This window comes from Vigna angularis, chromosome 1 (assembly GCF_016808095.1).
Source record: "Vigna angularis cultivar LongXiaoDou No.4 chromosome 1, ASM1680809v1, whole genome shotgun sequence".
Classification (NCBI taxonomy): domain Eukaryota; kingdom Viridiplantae; phylum Streptophyta; class Magnoliopsida; order Fabales; family Fabaceae; genus Vigna; species Vigna angularis.
Genome location: NC_068970.1, coordinates 16,374,937 through 16,398,606, shown reverse-complemented (window position 1 = coordinate 16,398,606; position 23,670 = coordinate 16,374,937). Strand labels below are relative to the sequence as shown.

The 23,670-nt window shown below is 32.4% G+C and overlaps 4 protein-coding genes across 6 annotated transcripts; 1 reads left to right on the top strand and 3 right to left on the bottom strand.

The window, feature by feature from the left end:
- Nucleotides 1-1,316: 1,316 nt before the first annotated feature.
- On the bottom strand, nucleotides 1,317-2,068 carry LOC108329063 (FAS1 domain-containing protein SELMODRAFT_448915). Its single transcript, XM_017563058.2, has one exon. It carries the CDS (start codon nucleotides 2,048-2,050, stop codon nucleotides 1,328-1,330), a length of 723 nt encoding a protein of 240 aa, XP_017418547.2. The 5' UTR covers nucleotides 2,051-2,068; the 3' UTR covers nucleotides 1,317-1,327.
- A 3,867-nt stretch (nucleotides 2,069-5,935) lies between these two features.
- On the top strand, nucleotides 5,936-7,061 carry LOC108336308 (60S ribosomal protein L37a). The gene is made up of 5 exons (XM_017572719.2): nucleotides 5,936-6,082; nucleotides 6,185-6,224; nucleotides 6,501-6,589; nucleotides 6,705-6,787; nucleotides 6,864-7,061. The coding sequence occupies exons 1-5, from the start codon at nucleotides 6,080-6,082 to the stop codon at nucleotides 6,925-6,927; spliced, it is 279 nt and encodes a 92-aa protein (XP_017428208.1). The 5' UTR covers nucleotides 5,936-6,079; the 3' UTR covers nucleotides 6,928-7,061.
- Nucleotides 7,062-9,178: 2,117 nt separating this feature from the next.
- On the bottom strand, nucleotides 9,179-11,964 carry LOC108322147 (putative casein kinase II subunit beta-4). Of its 2 annotated transcripts, XM_052876112.1 has the most exons (6): nucleotides 11,641-11,964; nucleotides 11,268-11,489; nucleotides 10,886-10,995; nucleotides 10,635-10,800; nucleotides 9,548-9,703; nucleotides 9,179-9,451 (listed from the first exon to the last, which is right to left on the bottom strand). In XM_052876112.1, the coding sequence occupies exons 1-5, from the start codon at nucleotides 11,795-11,797 to the stop codon at nucleotides 9,573-9,575; spliced, it is 786 nt and encodes a 261-aa protein (XP_052732072.1). In that variant the 5' UTR covers nucleotides 11,798-11,964; the 3' UTR covers nucleotides 9,179-9,451; nucleotides 9,548-9,572. The 2 variants fall into 2 exon arrangements, with proteins under 2 accessions (XP_052732072.1, XP_017409633.1); XM_017554144.2 differs by having other exon boundaries at nucleotides 9,179-9,703; nucleotides 11,641-11,963.
- Nucleotides 11,965-17,660: 5,696 nt separating this feature from the next.
- Nucleotides 17,661-21,970, bottom strand: LOC108321767 (uncharacterized). Of its 2 annotated transcripts, XM_052878185.1 has the most exons (4): nucleotides 20,775-21,970; nucleotides 20,512-20,546; nucleotides 18,979-19,237; nucleotides 17,661-18,391 (listed from the first exon to the last, which is right to left on the bottom strand). In XM_052878185.1, exons 1-4 carry the CDS (start codon nucleotides 21,953-21,955, stop codon nucleotides 18,352-18,354), a joined length of 1,515 nt encoding a protein of 504 aa, XP_052734145.1. In that variant the 5' UTR covers nucleotides 21,956-21,970; the 3' UTR covers nucleotides 17,661-18,351. The 2 variants fall into 2 exon arrangements, with proteins under 2 accessions (XP_052734145.1, XP_017409108.1); XM_017553619.2 differs by lacking the exon at nucleotides 20,512-20,546.
- Between the last annotated feature and the right edge of the window lie 1,700 nt (nucleotides 21,971-23,670).

Genomic DNA, 23,670 nt, shown 5'->3' with positions numbered 1-23,670 from the left:
GATACAAATGCATGTTAATTAACTACTTTATATATGATTTTTGTTTGTTTTGCCTATTATTTTCGTGCTCTTGTCCTTCATAGGCGCATTTTGCTTTCACTGTTGCGGTGACGATACTTTATTCCGACAAAACCACTTTTTAAAGGTTAGTTTTCGTTTTGAAAAACTTATTTGTTGAACTTGTTTATTATTTTTTTTGTTGAATTTGTTTGTTGTTGTTTGGTAGAACTTATTTGTTTTTGTTGTTTGATTCAACTTGTTTGTTGTTTTTTTGTTGAACTTGTTTGTTGTTGTTGTTTGATTGAACTTGTTTGTCCGTTGGTTATTGTTGTTTGTTGTTGATACTATATTACACATTCATAGTTTTTTCTTTTTCAGGTCTCCTAGAGTTGTAAGAAAGTATCACAATTAATTAAAAAAAACAAAAAAAATTGATTAAAGTCGTATATTGACAAAATTGGACGTTAATTTAACGTCGACTGATGTGACGTTGTTCGCAAGTTCGCTGTTAAAAGCCCAAAATATTTGACGTTGTACACGATTTTTATACTAGTAAAAATAAGTCAATAAAAAAGAGTGTAACTTAATATTACTTTTGAAAAAAAAAATCAATAAAGACTATGGTCTACCCATGGACTTAAGCATCAAACGCTGTTGAAACAGAAAAAAAAAAAACTTAATGTAAAAATTGTAAGTAAAAAATTTGATAAATTTTAAAAGATAAAAACTAAAATTGAACTTTAAGTATGTCAATGGTTGTACAAGTAATGAAGTTAGTGAGTGTATTCAATCCTATAATACGATTAAACAAGAATTTTTAAATGAAAACTAAACTACTTGTAAATAATACTTAATTGATAAACATAGTATAACTATTTCATCCATTAACAGGATATATATATATATATATATATATATATATATATATATATATATATATATATATATAGTAACGCACAGGTTAAATTTAGTAATATTTGCAAACAATTAAATTTACAACTATTATTAAGTAGACAAAGAAAGTAAACTCTAACTTAAAGAAGGCATCCAAAGCCCATATTTAAAGATATTTAAATATTGATAAAAAAAGATAAAAAATACTTAGATAATTAAGAATGTATATAAGAGTATAAAATTAACTACTGACTAATAGAGGATTTGCATTTCATGAGAAAAAAGGTTAGAACAAGACATATCATCCATTTAAGAATAAAAAACTTAAATTATTAATAATTTTGCATTTCATATACTCCTAATGAATATTGTTTCAACCTAAAATAAATAAGACCACAAAATAACACAATTTTAAATCATCCATCTACATGGATTAAAAAGAAAGAGACAACATTAAGAAAGCTAAGGATATATGATGAGAAAACCAATAGGGTGACCCTGATTTGTGTGGTTCAACTCTTGTTGTTGTTGCATCAGGTGTTGTAAATGAAGGAGAATTATTAAGGATGTCCCTAGCAGGGGAAGGAGCTGAAGGCAAAGGTGAAATAGGCGATGCTTTACATGAAGGTTCTGTGCTATTATCACATGTAAGTGTGGGAACACTGTAATTACGTACTGATGTACAAACTTTTGAGAGAACTCCATCAATTCCATGGCACCGAATTGAGGATCCTGCCACACATATATTTGGGCTGATGAGTTTAACGTTGTTTAGAACATAGTTCTTCCTACCATTGTTAGAGACTCTTAGCATGCAATTAGGCAATGAAGTGGGAATAGTTGTTCCTGTGGGGAACTGTCCGAAGACTTCAAAGAGCAAAGGTGATGGAATTGAATGCCTAAGCAAGAAGCCAGAGACAGATCCTTCTTGCAAAACCATGTTAGCCAGCATTCGATCGTTGGGCATCAAGAAAGTCACATTCCCCACCAGTCTTGTGTCAGGTGGAGACATGTTGATGAGCATTACAAAGGTAAAGTAACTTGCCTTTTGCATCTCTCTAGTTGCTGCAACAAGGTCTTCTTGTTTCCTTCCATCCATTTCTGTTGCGGTGGCTGATAAAATCAGCACCAATACGAGGAATGCCTCCATGAACATGATATTTGCCGAGCTAAATGTTTTCTTCATGTTGCTGCCTTGGTTCCTATCAAAAGAGCAAGGTGGTTTTATTATGAAAATGGTATTCTAGGTACATTCTGAGAATTGAGAAAGGAAAAGGTAACTTTTTGTGTGCACATGTAAACTTGCTGGTTCACCTACTAAGCTTCACATGCTTCCTGGATGATTGGAAGCTCAAACCAAAGTGAGCATAATAAATTTTATCCTTACTGGCACATGACTTTAGCCTTCCCATGGTTCCTTTGAAACATTGGACCATAGGAATGCATTTCATGTCTTCACTAAAAGATTACATGAATATACTTTTTTTCTCTCTCTGTTTTTCTTATTGAAATTTTTTAATTTGATTACTGTTAAAGATTTTGATTAATTCAAGACGACAAACTTATTCGTAAGACAACATATTAATATATTATATAATAGATATGACAATACATTTTTTAAGCATATATTTAACCATATTAGAAGGAAGTTAGAGTTTAATAATGTAACGAAAACAAGTCATTATATTAAATATCATTATTAGAATTTTTTTTTAAATTAAAGGTATAATTCTATTGTAAATATAAATATATTTTAATATGTACCTATAATAATAATAATAGTGTTGTAATTTTAAATAAAAAATCCAATTTTATTTAAAATTAATTCTATTATTTATATTTAACTTTATATAATTATTTAATTTTATCTGTTAAAATTATTTTTTCTAATCTATCATATCCATTTCATTATACACAAACTTTCTCTTTAAGTCATTCTATTTAACTCTTCAAATATTTTAGTGTGTTATTTTGAAAGAATGAATTTGAGAAAAAAATTGAATTTATGGCTCAGACGTTGGTAAAAGAACTTCCATATTCATAGGAAGGAACTTAATTGGACTGAATTTGAAGGACAAAAAGAATCTTACCTAATGGAGAGACAGTGAGAGGTAACAAAACCCTATACCTTTCATTATAAAACCAATAAACCTGAAAAAGATGAATTATTTTGTGAAAAAAAGTTTGGACCTATCAAAAGTGGGATTTGTGCATAATTTTGATAAATTAAAAGAAAATTTAAATGATAATAGAAGGTTACAAAATTAATAAAATAATTTTAGATTAGTTAAAATTATTATTATTTTTTAAATGTTTATAATAATATTATTATTAATTTTATATATATATATATATATATATATATATATATATATATATATAAAAGACAACCATAATACTAAGTTATTTTCTAACGTAAAAAAAAACGGGAGATATTTGAGAATGTAAAGATAAAGGGATAAAATGTTTTCAGCATTGCAGGAGGTTACTAATGAAGGGAGCAGACAACCTAATTATCATCCCGCAAAATATATAGAAAACCACGTTCGGGTGGGATCCATTTTATTCGTTTTTATTGAAGTTTGGTTGGCATGGCTAGATTGTGTTTTATATTTTTTTCAAATATTATACAATTAATTAATAAATAAATAATAGATTATGAGTTATTTTTACCGAAAAAATACCGATTTAAATAATAATTCAATACTTAGGGTGTCGATAAATAAAGTATAAACTTGTGTCTTCACTCTAAGAAATAACTATATTTTTGAAAAGAAAAAAAATGTTGGAAAAATATTATTTACTTAAATTAAAATATATGCAATATTAAATTGACTTTGAAACATTAGAAAATATGTCTTAATTTTACTTTGTTTTTCTTTATTTTTTTTATTTTGTAATTTTTCATTCTTATTACTTGAGAACCACTCAATAAATCTTTTAGGTTGCACAAGAATTAAATTATTCTTTTAAAAATATAAACACATTTAATATATGTATGGACTATGAAAATCATAGATATCTGATCTTAAAATTCTAACAGTAAATCCAATATATTTGCACTTATAAGTTTGAAATAAAAACCGAAGACAATAATATTATTTTTAATTTTATAATAAGAATTATAACATATTTTCTAATATTTCAAAATATATTTAATATTGTATATATTTTAATTTAAGTAAATAATATTTTTTCGACATTTTGTTTACTTTTTAAAATATATAGTTATTTCTTAAAGTTAACGTTAACGACTCATGTTTATATACTTTATTTATTGACACCTATACATAAGTATTGAAATATTATTTAAATTTAATCGGTATTTTTCGGTCAAAATAACCATAATTTAATCGGTTTTTATTTATTAATTAATTATATAATATTTTAAAAATATAAAACAAAATCTAGTAATTCAAACCAAAAGTATTTTCTCTCTCCACCTTCCCATTTTTATCCTACACTTTCAAAATACAAATGTCCTAATGATGTTAAACTTCGTTTATTTATAAGTTTTTTTAAAATAAAAAAATGATAAGTTTTTTTAATTCAAATCTAAATAAATTTTACACTAAAATGATGTTAAACTTCGTAAATAATTTAAAATAAAAAAGAATTTCACATAATTCAATCGTAATACAAAAAATGTACAAAAGACGAACAAATAAGTTTTTAATAGTGATAATTTTTGTATCACTTATCCATCTATAATATTAGAGTCTTGAATAGATAAATTTGTAATATTTTTCTCTAAACATCTCCTCCTTTATCACCATGTACAATATAATAAAAAAATATTAAATAATAATATTAAAACACAAAATAATTAAATTAAATTAGATGAGTTAGTGAGTCAACTCGACTCACTATAGATTCAAGGGTGTTGCTCCCTTCACCACTCCAAGTGCTTCTGCACCTTCCAACTATTTTCTTTTATTCCAAAAATACTCTACACCTCTCCATTATTTTCTTTTATTTCAAAACTACCATACACCTCCCACTATATTCAACGATCTTTCTTTTTCTCTCTCCACATTAATGGAGCATTCACATGACTCAGATTTAAACTTGTGATATATTGCAAACTTTTATTTACATTTTCCCTTAAATAAGTTTGATTCAATCTTATTTTCACGGTTCAATATATATATTTTTTCTTCAAATTACTTAATAAATGATAAAATTTTGTTCTAAATTTCTAGAAAAATGTTTATATATATGTGTGTTTTTTTTACATTTAATATCTATAATTTTTAACATTATATTATGTTTTAACTTACCGACATGTTTGACTCAAATAACTTGAATAAAGTATTTAATTTATTAGATAAATAATATAAAAATATTATTAAATACTTAAAATATAAAAAGAAAAGTTATTTGTTAAAGATTTGGAATTTATTTACTTCTTTCGTCATTATAAAGTTAATATATAATAATAATAATATATTATTTACTATTAATATTATTATGTTTATTATTTTGTATTTGCATCTAACTTTTAAGTTTATAAAATGAAAGTGATAGAAGCATTAATATTGAAGTTTCCTCTGAATTTTATATTTTGCAATATATCATAAGTTTAAATCTAAGCAATATAAATACTCCATTAATGCAGAGAGAGAAAGAGAAAGATTGTTGAGGATAGTGGGAAAGTGTAGGGTATTTTTGGAATAAAAGAAAATAGTGAAGAGATGTAGAATATTTTTGGAATAAAAAAAATAGTAGGGAGGTGCAGAAGCGCTTGGGGTGATGGAGGAAGCAACACCCTAGATTTAACCTAGGTAAGACGGATTTAAAACTAACCTAAATAAAAAAATTATTTTTTTTAAACCCAACCCAACTCATTCATGTTAGCCCGAATTAGCCCACAAATACAACTCATTTTCACATTTAAATTTTTTAACTAGTTTTCGAACGTTTGTTAAATAAATTTTTTAACCGACTTTTCAACATTGATAGAGACACTTGGTATTTTGGAGATGCAGATGAAAATCGGAAGGTGTGAGGGAAGTGCTCTCAAACCAAACTCAAAAAAAAAAATTGAATAAAACCGGATCTCTACCCGACCCGAACCCAAAGTGGTTTTCTATAAATTTTGCGGAAAGATAATTAGGGTTTCTGCCTTCTCCATTCATTCGTTCACCGTCCCAAACCTCTCTGCAGTGCTCTCGATCCAGAAAACATGGTACCCTCTCCTCTCTGTTTCCATTCTCAAGCATCTTACGTTTTTTCTCTTTTATTTACTGTGCGTCGTTTTGTGTTAAAACTTCACATTTTGTTTTGGCAGACTAAGAGAACAAAGAAGGCCGGCATTGTTGGAAAATACGGTATGCATTATTGCTTCATTGTCACCCAAATCTTATAATTTTATATGCGATTATATTGTTGGTTCAGTCTTAATTTTATTGCTTACTGTCTTAAATCATATTTAGCTTTGAGAAGAATGATTACTGGTTGATGCATTTTTTACTTGCTAAAACCCTTTGGTTTTGGAGTCAATGGAAATTGTTGTGCGAACTTGTGTTGTTGAGAATCCTGTCACAGGAAAATGTTTATTTTGCTTTCATTAAGTGATGAGAAATTTACCTGATTTGTTTTATCAGGTACCCGTTATGGTGCCAGTCTGCGGAAGCAGATTAAGAAGATGGAAGTTAGTCAACACAGCAAGTTCTTCTGTGAATTTTGTGGAAAGGTAGCTAAACCTTGATTTCTTGTATGTGTTTAGATCATATTGTCCAGCAAGTTCTTCAGTCGTTTTCGTTAGCTTTTCAAATATTTGAATATTGATGGTCGAATTTGTGTGGCAGTATGCCGTGAAGAGAAAAGCGGTGGGAATATGGGGATGTAAGGACTGTGGTAAAGTGAAAGCAGGGGGTGCTTACACTTTGAAGTAATTCTCTTTTCCTCTCTACTTAAATGTTTTATTTTCCCAACCAGAGACCTAATTTTTCTCGTTGTTTTCGCAGCACCGCAAGTGCCGTGACTGTAAGGAGTACCATCAGGAGGTTGAGAGAGCAGACTGAGAGTTAAGCTTTTTTGTTAAGTCTCTATATCAATTAGACTTGCGTGAAGTTCTTAGTTTGGGTTCAAAGTACTGCATTGATTGTACTCAAATTAAACTCTTTTTAATTCTTAATTCTTATGATTTTAGTTGTTTTGGACTCTATGTCAGAGTAATTTTCTTATACTTTCTTTTTATTGTTTGCAATTCTAATATCTGAATTTAAATGCTCAAGATCGTAGTTTCTTTTTCAGATTTTAGTTGTTTCTTTCCGTGCTTATTAAGGTGAAGTTTTACTTACCCCGCAAATGCTTTACTCCTAAAAGTTTTAGATCTATACTAATCATATAGTTCAGGAGAGCTGGCATTGAAAATGATGTTTTGACTGTTTTAAGAGGCTCAATATAGGAAGCTCTTAGGTTTTAAAATTGGAATGTCTTTTGGACTAGTGTTAGGATTTTTGTTTTAATAATGTATCAAGTGGTCTGGACGGAATTGGAGAGGATGGATACTTGGATGTTAATTTTCCGAAGTTTACTTTGAAGAATGTTTTAATTAATTAAATGGATCGGACGAACGCCACTTGAATTCTTGATGTTTGGTGTTTGGTTGAAGATTTTTATGTGGTCATTAACGATTTGAATTGTTTGCTGTCTTTAATTATGCAAAATATTATCGTAAGATTTGAATTAGAGTGATCAAATTCATTGATATGCGTGAGCTGGTAATTTGACCTGCATATGTGATTTAGCGAATAAACGAATAGACGATTCGATGAACACGTTTATCTTTCTGGATATATTTCGATGAATTTTTTCATAATTATATTTTTGGAAAAACTGAAATATATATTTATAAGCTAAAATATATCTAGGAATAATTTTCCTGTAGTTTTTAAATTATATTTTCATTGCTTATACGTTATTTTTAGTTCATCAGGAAGCAAATTTTCGTTACTTTAAGGTAGTTAATGAAGAAGTTATCAAAATATAGTTTCTTTACTTTGATGATAGAATGTTAATCCTACGGCGGGTACGTCAAATTTGAATTTGGTATTCTATTCTGTTCGGTTTTTCTATCGAATGTTAATTCGTTGTGGCATTAATTATTTATCATCCATTCTCTGAGATGAATCCAACTTCAGACAATGACATTGGATGCCATGGACGCGTGGGAGGTACAATGCTTTATAGTGTGAGCTCCATGATTAGGCGTTTATAGGTTTTTGAGAGTAGTAAATGTGGACTTTTAAAAGTTGCAATCATACAAATTGCAATTGGTGATTTGTAATTAAATTTAGATCATTATGTTATTTTTAAAGATTAACAGAATACGACTTCCCTTTTTAAAGCTATGCAATCAATTCGTCATACCCACGACAGCTACGAGGACAAAAAAAACAACCAACGAAATTCTGTTCGTAGCAAGTAAACCCAGACAAAACCAATGCAAGAATTTAGAAGAAAGCGAGCCGTATTTACTCCCTGTGGGCAGCCAAATGATGATTGCGAGAAAATAATAAAGAAATTGTATATCCACACAAGGTGGATGGTAATTTTCTCTCCTTGAGGAAAAAAGCTTAGAAAAGGGTATAAATAATTTTAAAGATCATGGACGTGAATACGTATGGAAGGTTTGTGTAAACGCCCACCCTTAAGATTACCAAGTCAAAACTACTCACCCATGGTTAGTTAGTAAATCGCTTTTTTAATCAATGTGTTGTCAATAGAACTAAATTTAAAGGATTTGTAATCGCTTTTACATTTTATGATCACTAAATAGAACTAAAACTAAATTTTAGAGCCTACCATTTTTCAAAATGTTCTGGGATTTACAACTATTCATTTTGAAAACTGCTATCACAAACAACCAACTCATAGCCAGCTCATCCAAATTGAGCATGAACTGTCTTTATGGACAAGTAATAGAAGCGATAAAAGAGTACTTAGTTTGATCCGCTACTTTTACGATCAGAACAATAACGAGAACCAAACAGGCAAAGCAGCCAAAACTGTGATTACAGGGTCTTGGTCTACAGTGTAGCACGTTGAGGGAACTGAATTGGGGGATTCAACTAAATGAGAATTGAAGAATAGATAACAGCTCATTTTTCAACAGAAAGTGTATGCAAATAATTAGAGGTTTCACAAGTTAGTAGTCATATATATTCAGAATACAGCACACTACTTGAGGTCAGTCATATTGTGCATTCATATTTTCCACATAATCAACATTAATGTTGGAATGGTATAGGCGAGTTTAACATTCAAGCAAGGAAACTTTAAAACCAGTATAATGTATGAATCCATTGAAATCATATCCACAAATTCCAAGACTACAGAAATGAGGTAAACGACATAAAAGTAGTAGGATAGTTCTAATGCGAGGCATAACCATAGACAATTTTAAGTTAATAGCAAGAATACAATTTGTAGGCCATTAAAAAAGTGTCGACAAGTACCTACGTACTTGCTCATTGAATCGGTAGCTGAAACTAAGCACTTGCTTCACATGTCTGCATATTTCTTTACAACACGGTCCTAAAACAGATGCCTAAATTGTACTGGTTCAGAAAGCTTATGATCCGCCGGGTGCAGCAATGAGAATCAAAAGGAGGAAGAGTTAAATGGGACAAGGGCAGATTCTTACTTTAGTGAAAGTTTCAGTATCAGCTTTATGGCTTGTGGACTTTGAACCCAAAAACTCTCGGAACATAGCCTTGTGATGGTTTCTGTGGCTTCAGTTGTCCATATGTCATCAAGAAAAGGTGAGGAAATGTTGTTCCAAAATAAGCTCCATCAATGTCTAGACAGACTTAAAGAAAATTTGGCAGTAAAATTTGAACCGCAATTATATAGTGTCATACAATCATATCAAAATTTCATATACACATCAAAATTTAAAATGTGAAAGTTTTGCAGAAAAAAAAATGCAAGAAGAACAAACAAACAAACAATATCTTGTCAGGCAGTTTAAAAATAAACTGAAAAATCCGAATGATCAAACTTCTTAACTTCAAGAGATTAAAGAAAATTGATGTTCCAAAGACTTAACAATTCAGAAGTTAACTTCCTGCAACAATTTCTAAACATAAGTGTGCCCACCCAAGTATTCAGAAACAGTCCTAATGCTTGAAGTATACAGCACTGGAAGTACAGTAGCAGATATAATTTATCAAACAAGAAAATTGGCATGGCTATCATTTATGACCGGCCATTTACTAGACATCAGACATCATATCAGTAGGTACTGGAATGTCTAGAAGCCCCAGTTCTCATAACAGTTAAACAAACGTGTTACCTGAATATAACTTTCTCTCATTCCATAAGGGACCAGTATAGTACGGACTACATTAACAAGACATTGAAAAATACTTTCCGAAAAACGAAAAAGAATTGCACAGCGTGTCCAGAAATTCTAATATATTCTAAATCATATTGAGAAAATAGTTCCTGCTCCACACGTGCAATTATTTTTTCTTTCGAATGAGCAAAACAAATATTGGATTGTAAGGAGTGAATTTCCAAATAAACCAAAACCAAAACCAAAAAGGACACATCCTTGCAAAGAAACTGCTTATATGGTCAGACTCAAGAATTAAACTCGTGCAAGGATGAAATTACAAGCACAAGAGAATAAAGATACAATTTTCAGTAACACAGTTATAATAAGTGGCTGTTGCATCAGCTAAAGTCCCCCACAAAAAGGTTCAATAATAGATAATATATAAGGATACTGCCTTGATACTTGGAGCGAGGATAGTAAAGATCTTCGCACCTAGGGCAGTATATTTTGACAGTACTCGCCCTAGGAATGTCTGATTGACCAACTGGGAGGCAGGGCTGTCCAGAGCAGTAAACTCTCGGACATCTACCAAAATCATAGTTCTTGTATTTGTCAAGCTGCAAAAGAACCAACTTCACTGAACAAGCTAATCCCCTGGATGATTAACAACGAAAAGAGTGAAAACCAAACAATAAATCTTACCATAGCAGTCATTCCTTTGCTGGTCAACACATATCTGGCATGAATCAGACCGTAAAGCATTTCCGCCGCTGATTCAATCAACTCGTTCTGTTCCTCCGTGAACATGTCACCTACACATTCCAACCAAACCGTGTAACCACTACCAAAGAAAGGTAAATAAGTGACTGATGAATAATGCTTTTAAGTTGCAGTAAATTTTCTGTCGCAATTCTTGATTGATATTCTCGGAAATTGCATTCAGACGAGAGGAACCCCAAAATATCTTAACATTGACGTCGAAACCACCGTTGCGAACCATGCTTTAAAGCCTTAATCATAGTAATACGAATTAACCTGAAAGGACAAGAACTCCGAGAGCAGAGAAGAGTAACGAAAAACTAACCGTGGGATGATTCGATATCGAGAATCAAATCAAGGGCATAATCATAGTAGGGCACTTGACTGCTCAATCCACAGAGGTTGAAGTCATCCTGGATGTAATCATCATCGACCTCGCAAAAGAACTCGTTTCCCCTAAGATTGCAGAACCAAGAGATCCAAGAGGTGTCATCTCCATCCGAACCGCTAACATCGGACTCTTCACTCTCCGTTTCAGATTCCTCCGCTGCAACCAATGCAGATGAAATTAGAAAGGAATATTATGATGTTAGGTCATTAGTTTTAGGCATTGATTGAGTTTCCGTGCAGTGGCCTCATTTGTGTGAAGCGAAGAATGTGGTGAAGCAAATTGGAAGGGGTGAAAGAGGAAAAGGTACCTTGGAGGTTGGAATTTTTGGAGGTGGCGTTGATGGGGCGAGAGGTGGAGGGCGAGGATCGTTCGAGGTGCTTGTCGAGAACGTCGTTGATTCGCTTCCGATCCTCCGATTTGGAAGCAGAAACAGTGACGGCAACACCTCCTCGTTCTTTATACATCCCTAATCCCTGCCCTATCCCTAATTCTCTTCTTCTTCTTCTTCTTCGTCTTTCTCTTGGGACGATTGAACTTAACCAAACATGGTCTAAGATGAAAAGAAAAAAGGCTGAAAGGGTGAAGGCTAGGGTTTTTGATTACCTACACAACACAGTTCTAATTATCACTTTAAGCTAAGCAACCCCATTCCTATATACCACTCCTCTTCCTCTTCCAACGTAATTACTATTAATTATCATTAATTAATTCACAATATTTATTTTTCTGAGATTATGGAGGAATCCAGACATTAATGCAAGTCAAATTAATTTACAATTATTATTATTATTAATCGGTGCTTGTGACCATTTAATTAGCTGTTTCAATTATTGTAGATGTTTTCAGTTCTCTTTTAATTATTCCCACTCCAACCATTTCTTTTGTTCTTAATTGCATTTGTTATAGTTTTATCTCTTTATTATCGGGTCATTCTCGATTTCTCAAATAAATGTATAATTTATTTAGCTCGCTAATTTCTAATGACATCAAGATGATTCTTTAAATTATCTGGTTAAATTTAAAATAATAATAAAATTAATATATATTATTAACATATATTCAAAGCTTCCTACTTAAAATGTTTTTATAAATTATATATCATCATTATAATTATTCAATTCAATAAATATGTTGCATTTAACGAATATGATATAAAAGTAAGTATATTCATATATTTAGATAATATAATACTAATAAAAATGAATAACTATTATATTATTTTTTTTTTGCTACAAAATTTCTATTATTTAATGCACCAGAAATTATTTATGTTTAGGAATAACTATTCTTAATATGAAGATAATCACAATATCCTAAACATAAATAATTTAAGAATAATGAAATTTAGTTTCATTTTGTTACAGGTTTTTTATATCAAGGATTGTAATTAAGAACTGTTAGCAGCATATTCTGTTATATAGAAATTTATTAAATTATAAAAACATTTAACAACATATTATATTGATTGAAATCTACGAAAGACATTTAATATAGTATAGTTTTAATATATTTTTAAAATTTTTAATAATTTTGATGAACGAGATAAAGTAGGTTGGAAAATTAATAATTGATAACATGTTACCAACACGTATTGTATTAATTGCATTCTAATTAATATATTGTGTCTTTATTAGAAAATATCTCAAATATTAAAAATTTAAATTATAAGTTACTCTTCTTTACGCAAATTAAATTATTTTAAAACATTAGTTAAAGTAAATGCAATAATAAAATGGACAGACTTTTTTTAAGTAACAATTTGTTCTTTTAAAATTAAGTTTGTTCTAAAAATTATATTTTTGTATTTTTAAATATTATTTTAGTTTTTAAATTTTAACACGAAACTGAAATTTCATTAAATTAAAAATTTTGATATATTGTGTTTTTTAAATTCTATAAATAAATAGATATAATTAGATTAATTTCACTATGTCAATTTTTTTATGCATAAATACTTAAATATTAATCTGGAATGCTTTTAACAACGTAATATTTTTAATATAATTAAGTTAAATAAATTATATTTATTCAATTTTTAAAATTAAAAAATAATAAATATATACATATATATATATATATATATATATATAATTTTTGAATAAAAACTAATTTTGATTAAAAATTCAAAAATATACATATTTAACCCTTTTTTAATCATAACTTTAATAAAATAATATTAAAAAAAAAGTTTTGGCGGAAAACTTGAAAAGCTATTATAAAGAAACATATATCAGTGTATTGTGTGCACGTCTACTTTCTCACTATCTTTGACGTGTTTTTTAAAGTTATTTTTAACAAATACAGTTATTTATTTACCATAATAAAATATTTCTGAGAAATATTATCTACTGTTTTTATTTCAAATATCAAATATATATATATATATATATATATATAATATTAAAGAACAAATAAAGAGAGATATACTGTAAGAACTTAAGAAAATAAAGTATTAGAATAGATAGGTGTATTAAAATAATGAGAGGAATATTTTTATTTTAAAATAATCTTATAATATAAATAGAAATTTCTAAAGCTCGGTTCATTATCTAAATAACCTCTATCTTTCTATAACTCTATTCTTCTTGAGTTCTCTGACTTCTCTCTACCTTTTCTCACTGTAGAGTTATCTGTTCAACGATTAGGAAGCGCCTAGACGATCCTGGTGTCGAGAACAACAATCTAGACCAAACAATTTCTTAGTCTGAGTTGGTAAGTCGTTTTTCCCTTCTTCCCGTACGTTCTTGAACCTTAATCATGCAATTGTTTCCGTTTGCATGTATCTAGTAGTTTCTTTCTTCAATTCTCAACTCAATTTAGGTTCTAACAGTTGTTCTCTATCACCAATTGATGAATTGTAGGTTTTTGTAGAGTTTCCTTGCGGCACAAGCTTCAATTTGGGGTTTCTAGAGCTGGGTATTACTTCCCTGAGGTAAGGGAAGCTGGAATTGTCTTTGTTTAGTTAATTATATGGTGCATGTGTGAAGAGTATATTAGATTTAGATAATGAGCTGAATTGTTGACTTTGATGCTATAAGGATTGTGTTTACTGTGGCTATTTTGAATGAACATGTTGGACTGTGAAAATGTATCAAATTGGATGATAATTGGTCTGTTTTAGATGCATGAGAAATGTAATTCTGTGATAGTAGTAAATGGTGAGGAATCAAAACCAGTGGTCTTAGTTTAAAGCTAATTTAGAGGAAGTGAGGTGGTGAAAATGAGAAATTAGAGTGGAAAACTTATTTGGTCTGTTGGGACAGTTTAGGTAAGCTAATTGTGACTTGTTTGAGTCATAAAAATGGTAAAAAACGTGTGCAAAGTGGTATATTGTGATTTGGATCCTTAGGTTGATAAATTTGATGTTATAGAGTAGAAATTAATCCATAAATCCTATAGATTGATGTTATGAAGGCTTAGAATCACTTAGTCAAGTCTAATTAGGTATATAAAACAATTTAGGGATGTTTGAAGTTGGGGAAAATAGATAGAATTGGTAATTGAGGTTTAAGTTGCATAATTCTGCAGATTTTCGTTATGCAGATTATGCAGACTCGCTGTGCGAATAGATTCGCATAGCGGGTCACCTTGGCGAGATGTTCTCTGTCAGGGCATTCGCACAGCGAATAGACGCGCTGTGCGAATGGTTTGAGAGGGTTGCTCTTTGTTTGACGATCCACATGGCGAATTGGAGCGCTATGCGACTGGTTGGGGTTTGGGTTTATTTCCATTTTTATTCGAATAGCGAATAGGTGCGCTCTGCGAGTGATTAGGGAGTCTGAGCCACTGCATGGGGCTCTCGCATACCAATTTGGGGCGCTATGCGAGGGGTTTAGGGTCTGATACAATTAAGAGTTTATTCGCATAGCGAGTTTAATCGTTGTGCGAATAGTCATGAGGAGTGGGTCTCTGTCTGAGGATTCGCACAACGACCCAACTCGTTGTGCGAGAAACCTCTGGTTTCGCTTTGCGAAGGTGTGCGATGTGCAACTGGTTCGAGTTTAGTTACTCTTTTCTTCTTTGTTATTGAGTGGTTTGAATGATGGTATAATTCATTTAATATTATGTATGAAAGTGTATGGAATTATATCAGTATCAGAGTTATGAATGGTGATTCAAAAAGAAGGATAATATGATTTCAATACGGTGTAAGTGAGTAGCAAAGTGGAATCTCTCGGTGAGATACTTGTTTGTTTAGAATGAATACATGGAGCTCAGTATTAGGGGTTATCCTAATACTTTAATGATCTTTCATTCTCACATAGAGAGGATTGAATCATGTGGTGAGAGTAGTAGGAGGTCCTAGTGTAGGCGCTACTTGGAGGCCTATTGCGCGGTAACAGACTAACCTTGTGTGTGTGGTAGGTTGAAACCCATGACGATGACTTTGCAAAGCAGTAGAGGCCATCATAAGTGCACAACCCATCATAGCTCGGTATTCATTCTAAAGTCCGGACGAGTCAAGTCTATAATATAACATGCTAGGATGTTTGATTCGGTTACTTTGCTAGAGTTATCTTGTATATGTTATATGCTATTAAGTTAGGTGTTTTCTTGTGTATCTAGCTTACCCTTCTGCTTGTGATTGTATTTTGTATGTGTGGTGTTTTTCTTTTGCAATGATCATCGTATAGATGTGAGCAGAGGGAGATGAGGTGCCTCTGAAACACGCTTTGGAGGGAGATGATGATGTTGTTTAGCTTAGTTTAGTTAGATTCTTATTTTGGTGTATAATTATAGAATACACTCCTTTAAATAAAGTTTTAAATTCTACAGTTATTATTTCTATGACTACTACTATGGTTTATTATTATATTTTTGGATGTTACATATACTAAAATAATTAGTTTGAAAACGAACATTAAATACAAACAAAAATATTTCAAAACGGGGCACTTGAGAAAAAGAGTAGGTGATATTAAATATAAAATGGAGCTGTGTAAAAATTAATTATCTACCAATAATAATAGATTAATATGTGTAAACTTTTAGAAAAATTGAATCATTATTTTCAAAATAGCAAATTTAATGTAAAATATAAGTTTAAATAAATTTAATTTACTAAACTTTTTTTAATAAAATATGAGTGTAATATTATATAAAAATTAAATATATGCTTAGTTTAAAGAGAAATAAAATTATTTAATTTTGAAAAAAAATTAAAATTAAATTGAATCAAAATAACAATTACAAAAATTAAATTGAGATTCAAAAGTTGACTTAAGACGTTACACTATGCTTATTTGACAAGTGATAAAAGAAATCTTTTTAGAAATAAATTAAAAAAAATTTTAAAAAATGAAAAATTTAGAAATTTAAAAGTATAAAATGACTTAATTGTTACATATTTTTGAAAATAGGATCTAATTAGACAAATGAAAATATAGGAATGGTTTTTCAATAAATACAAACCAACGAAGTATTGTTATATTTGAAATTCTGATTTACTTGATACCAAAAATAATTTGATTTACGTATTCAAATGGGTTTGGTATTTTGAATTAATTATAATAAATGGTTATAATCTGAATGAAAAATAAGCTGTTAACTTTAATATCCATGGCTATAATTTTATTTATTAACTTTTTTATGAACAATGAATCTAGTCATAGTAAATATAATTTTATGATTGTTTTATACTAATTATAAAATCTTATTTCTTTTATCATATAAATATTAAAAAATAAGATGATAAAATAAGATAATTATATTAACAAATTAACGTAAAAATTTAACTAACAGATACGCAATAAAAAAATATAGAATCTAAATATTCAAAAAATAAAAAAATTGAAGAAAAATTCCGTTAAAAAATATTTTTATGATAAACTTAAACTTTAATTAAGTCTTTAATTTTCAACATAATCAAGCATTAAATAGTTTATCTTGATGTGTCAGAATTACTAAAGAATATTCTCTTCTACCATATTCATATCCATTGTTTTACTTCCTACTCATCTTGTCACATTATATTCACTTGATTTGTTTGTTAACTCGAGATGTTATATAATCTCATGAAGTAGAGACCACTTTTATTTAATTTTTGAAGATAAAAATAACAATTTTCTTGCAACTTGAGCTAAACTTATACATATATATAAAAACTAAAATCAAATTTCGATATAAAAATAAGATAAAAGAGTTTTAATAAAATGTGTTCCTAACATTTTCCCTTAATAACATTGTACTGAACAAAAATACTGACCAGTCTGGTGGCTGATAAGAACCTTGCTGTTTGACACAACTGGCATCCATTTCTGTAGAAAGTTGCTGTGATGTCGCCATCGTGCTACAAGATACCATTCTTTCATTTAATAGAGCTTCACCTTCAAAAACTTTTTTTCTATTTCAAGATATCAAATTATACATGGTTGTTTGATACATGATAACGAAACTCAGCTTTCTAAAGCTTTAACTCTTCACCAAACACATACAGCACTAGTTGGTGGGCAATTTTTAAATGCACCCACATGGATAGATACACACTATCGTGTTTATGGCAAGAACCCAGCATGCAAATCCTACGCTACATGTTTTTGGCACTTCTGCCTTGCACATCGAAACTCTATAATCTAATTTTCATACTCTTATACACATATAACAGACACCACCAAAAGTGAGGATCCTGCTTGCTCCACAATCTGCCATTGAGTTCAATTACCGAAAGTGGTTCCAAGCACGATATAAGAAATGGAAACACCTCTCCAGTGGGGAGGGGAAGAACATGTACAGAACTTAGTACTTAAGTTTGAGAGAAGATCTCATTATTTTGCACATGTTTATGATTCTCCTTCCTTTGCTTTCTCATATCCAATAATGGTGTGTATGCAAACCTATGACGGAGGATGACACTGAAGCTTTCTATCATCACTACATTGAGGAAACGATTATTATCATTTATCATCACTACTGTTGTTATGGTGCATCCTATTTTGCACTGCTTTTACAGCTGCAACTCTGGCTGCGTTGGCCGCTTTATTAGCTGCTGCCACTACTTTATTCATCCCGTCATCTACCTTTACCATGCTGTGAGCTTTCTCAGCAGCAGAATGTGCATCCTGGAAAGAACAAGAGAGAAGTAAATACGGTGGTTTAAGGACCAACAAGTTGATGATGAAGTTAGGGAAAATTCTGGTTTCTTCCTGATTTTGTTATTTGATTATCCTTCACAATAACAACCAGGAAGAAACAATGAAAGCAACTATATTATGGCAGGCAAAACAGGATGAGGTTACACAGGTTTCCTAATGTGAGCATAGAGCCAAAAATATAATATTTATTGTATTGAAAATACAAAATTAATCATTCAATGTTTACTTTTTTTTTAGTAATTTAAAAGCATGTAATTTTTCATACATTGTGATGAGAAACCATCCGACCAAGGCCACTCTTTTCTTGACTAAGAGAATAGAAGAAAATGAAGCTTCAAAGAAGAACACTCTACTCATTTGGAGAGTACAATATTAGAAATTGTCATCACATTGTGTTTATGCTTACGCATTAGAAAGGAGGTTAATTACATTTATATCATTGTTTTTAGTTCTACCCTTTTCCTGATAAGAGAATAACTACCCTCACCCCTTATACCCTATCCTTTCCAATTATATACATGTCAATCCATTCTAAGTGCAAAATATAACATTACCTGTACTGCACTGGAAACCTTGGCATGGTCCACATCACATGGAGACCCAGTAGGACTATTCTGTCGTTTAGGATCATCAAGAATCCCATTCTGCCAGTGGCCACACTGTGTTTCCCCATTTCGGAAAGTGTACATTCCCAGTCCTTGTCTTCTTCCTTCATGCCATGCCCCCTCATACCGATGACCATTCTGAAATTGATACACTCCAAAACCATGCATCTTGTCGGCAAAATATTCACCGGCGTATTTGTCCCCATTTCTGCAATACGCATAAAATGAGAGTGTAAAAACACATTTCCAAGTCTTCCCATCACAATTGTTCTATTGTGATGCATTCAATATATGCAGTGAACTAAAGATTCCATTAATGACAATCACAGCCTTGTACCACCTTCCAATGAGATTGTTCTTTAATTCATGTTAAAAAATGAGAAGTGGTTAAGAATAGGGAAATTATACAATCTGGAAACGTGGATCAAATTCAATAGTGAATTTCAATTATTAATGTTACAAGGTTAAAGAAGTTCGAAAGAGTCAGAGTTATAATATTCTTATATATTGATATAGTAGCTGAGAAATATTTCAAATGCAATTACACTAAGAGTAACAGAGCCAGTATTTCATATCATTTCTCAAGTATCTTATAGCAGGACGTGTATATTGCGCGTAAAATTGGTTGACACATAATATACTTGATTAATTGACATCAGCAAGGACAGGTAGCAAATTCATAATCTTGAGGGAGATCATCAATAAGCAGGTAAATTGTCTACAAGAAAAGTGGCCCAAAAAACTTTGATCTACTACACATGCTTACAAACAGGATGTGCTTTAATCATCAATACTTGATTAAATTGTTGAATCGTGGTTAGTGAGAAACTAGACCAACCCATTTGGCTTCTGACAGTAATAGAAACAACTGATTGAATTACAGTGTAAAAGCAAAGACGGCAGAAAATCGTTCGTGTTAGCCAGAGCAACAAAACTTTGGCATTATGAGTTCCAACCAGTGAAGCACAGTAAATCCAAATCAATATACGTGTATATCTGTAAAATAAGATAGGGAATGTAAAACCTCATAAATCAAAAACTTATGTGTCTAACACAGGCTGTTGACAATTTGAATGGTCATTGTTGCAACTGAAACTTTATATAGAGATGGGGCCTAGAATCATAATGACCAGCAGAGGTAAATATATCCAGACATAATATGGGTAAATTTAGGAAGTCATAATTGAAGCACTGAGATATTGGATCCAATAATGCTTTCCTGGCCAAATGAACATATTTCTAAACTTTGGCTATGGAAACACCGAAGTTTTCATCAAAAGAAAATAAAATAGGCTTGAATCAGATGAAGATAGAAGTTCCCCCAACAAATCATGGTTTTGGAAATGTTCAACAAGTTCCAACAAGATAACCAAAGTCACATTGCATTGAACATCGAGAACACTAAACCTAAACACATTATGTACACATTACTAAAACCCCACTTTAATTCTAGAAATTATATTCATCCTGGACTTCATTTACCTCTATAACTGACAAAGCAAGTATAGGTCCTCACTCTGCAAAAACATTGTTTACATATTTTTTGGGTAAACTTTTCAAAAGACATGTAAAATAAGAAAATAAAGGGTACAATTTGAATTCATCTTAAATGTTAAAATTAGTATTTGAAGTATTAAAATTTAGCTCTCACAGAAAATTAAATGAGAACACACGCGTAAACTTATTTATTTTCTTCTCCTATGAAGACTTACTGAGAAATTGTAAATTGAAAAGCAAAAACAAACCTGAAATGGTACTGTCCGTGTCCATGTTTGACACCCCATTTGAACCCCCCAACATAGCGGCTCCCATCAATGCAAGTGTGAACTCCAAACCCATGACACTGCCCATTAGACCACTCACCACCATACACATCACCACTGTAGAACCCATAGATCCCCATTCCATGCCTCAAACCTTCCCTATACTGCCCTCTATACCTGCTCCCCCTTGCCCATGTCTCCACACCATACCCATCATACTTCCCATCAACCCAATCCCCCTCATACCTCCCACTCATGTGATAGTGATAAACCCCACTTCCCCAACACTTTCCCTTCTGGAATTCACCCTCGTACACATCCCCATTGCTGTAAACTTGCACCCAACATCCCCAACTCGTGCTCTTCACTTGCTTAGGGTTCGACCCAATGGACCACACCACAGGGTGAGTAGAAGAGGAGGAAGAAGAAGACGACGATGATGAAAATTTGGCGGGGAACAATCGAGTGAAGAGCAACAGTGCCAGATTGAGGGAAATCAACAGTGCTGCTGAGCAAGCAATGACGGAGAAGAAATCCAAAGGGCTAGGGTTTGAAAAGAGAAAGTAGAGGGAAGGAAGGGGGAGGAACATGAGGAAACGGAAGCGAGGGAGAAGCTTGGAAGTTGGAAACTTTGCGCCAAAGGGTGTTGGAAAAAGACAGCAAGGGAGGGCCATGACGGGTATTCTCTTGCGGGGCGAAATTTCAGATGGGTTATTGGAGAAGCGGTCATGGTGACAGGGAGTGTTTGGTGAGTTTGGTGGCGGTGGATGGGGAGAGGAGGGTGAAACCTGAATTGAGAAATGGGTTTGCGATTGCTTTTGGTTTTGGGGAAGAGGAATTAAAGTGGCATCCTCAGAAGAGAGGTGTGAGTTCTCTTCTCCGATGTGAAGGTCGGGCTTGTGGTGGTGATGCATTAACACACAAAGAAAGTCACACTGTGACACTGCTATGAGAAGTGTTTTGCGATTGTGATTATGGTTTTGCTTTTCTTTTGTGGAAGTTGGTTGTTGCTGCTGTTTGTGGCTTTGGTTAAACTTGTTGGAATGAGAGGAAAAAGAAGGTGGAAAAATGCAGTTTGTGTCTGTTTTGGGGTCCAACAGGAATACTAATGCTAATGCCGCCAATGGAATGTGATGATAAGAGAGATTTGGGAAAGGGTGCATGTGAATTTTAAAAGAGACATGGACTTTGTCTGAATTTTCTAAATTGCCACAAAAAGCACAATCTTATGTGGTTAGGTTGCAACTTGATTCTTGAGAGGACTTTCTAATTTCTCACCCTTATACCTTCACCCAAGATTGCAACTTCCAATGCCAAGTTTAAAGGAGGTATAATATCCAATTTTGTCTCCACTTTGGTTCGGAAATCTCAAGTTAGTCTCTTTATAGAAAAGTGAGTTGAATGGATCCTTACTTGTAATTAATTGACTCTAATGAGTCCCTTCCGTTAAATAGAAGAAAACAGAGTTAGTGGACTGATGATGTGACAGTTGTCTTTGATGATGTGGCAGTTGTACCTCACTAAAGTATTAGCTTTCTTGAAAGTTGTTTGTGGGTATTGACTTTTTGCTCTTTGCCAAAGTTAAGTGTTTTTTTTTTTAAGGGATTGGGTCATGGTGGTTGTGTTTTTTTTTTCTCTGAAGAAATTCGAGCATTGCTTGTAGAAGGGTTGATCTGAAAATTGAAATTTTTTGTTGATGCTTGATCTGGGGTGCTGTGTCGAGTTTGTTTCTGGAAAGCATAGGAATTTGGAGTGATGGTGGTTTGAGAAAGTATCAGAGGAATGGTGATGGAAGTGTTTAACTAGTACATTTTGCTTTTGAGGGAAGATTTGTGTCGTGATGGCTTCAACCAACCCTTCTCCAAATGCTTCCCCTGTTGCAGTGCCTCTTGTTCTTGGTGGTATTTTATCACCACCACCTTCTTCATCTTCTCCAACCAATTCCTCCAACCCCCCATCATCTCTCAATTCTTCCCAGCCCCATCATCACCACAAAAGAGAATTAAAATAAATTAAAGAATGTAATAATCGAGTAAAACCTAAGCAACGTGGTTCAGAAAAAAAATGAATGAGTAAAAAGAGAGGGGAAAATGTTCGGTGGTGATGCTGGAGATGAAAGAACCCTTCTTAGAAGAGGGAAAGAAAAAAAGGGAGTGGTGGCGTCGGTGGAGAAGCAAGCTCCGGCGAGGGCAGCGGTGAATCTGGGCCGCGAGCGGAGAGAGAAGAAGCGTCGCAGCCATCTGGGTCCTGGTGACGTGCGGCGGCGTGGGATCCGTCCGCGGTGGCTGAATCGAGGCGCGACAAGGATGGATTCGGAGCAGATCTGGGGCGTACGTGAAAAGCGAGGTCCTCCCTCGCACGCGAGAAGGAGAGGCTGGAGCGGCGTCCGACGATGGTCGTCCGTGGGTGTCGGAGATGAGGGGCTGGAGCGGCGTCCGACGATGGTCGTCCGTGGGTGTCGGAGATGGCATCGATGCCGGTTGGAATGCGGTGGCCATTTTTGGTTGGGAGGCCAGCGAACTGCAGGGAGAAGAAAAAGACTCTGGGTCTCATCCCGTTGGAATGGCGCGGAGAGAAGAGGAGAACCTGAAGCTTTCTGAACCACGTAAGCACGCAAATGACACCTCACCAAAGACAACTGCCACATCATCAGTCCACTAACTCCGTTTCCTTCTATTTAACGGAAGGGACTCATTAGAGTCAATTAATTACAAGTAAGGATCCATTCAACTCACTTTTCTATAAAGGGACTAACTTGAGATTTCCAAACCAAAGTGGGGACAAAATTGGGTATTATACCTTAAAAGGATAAATTATGGTAGACCTTCCATTGTATAAGTTTTATATTATTTATTAATTATTAAGAATTATATTAACA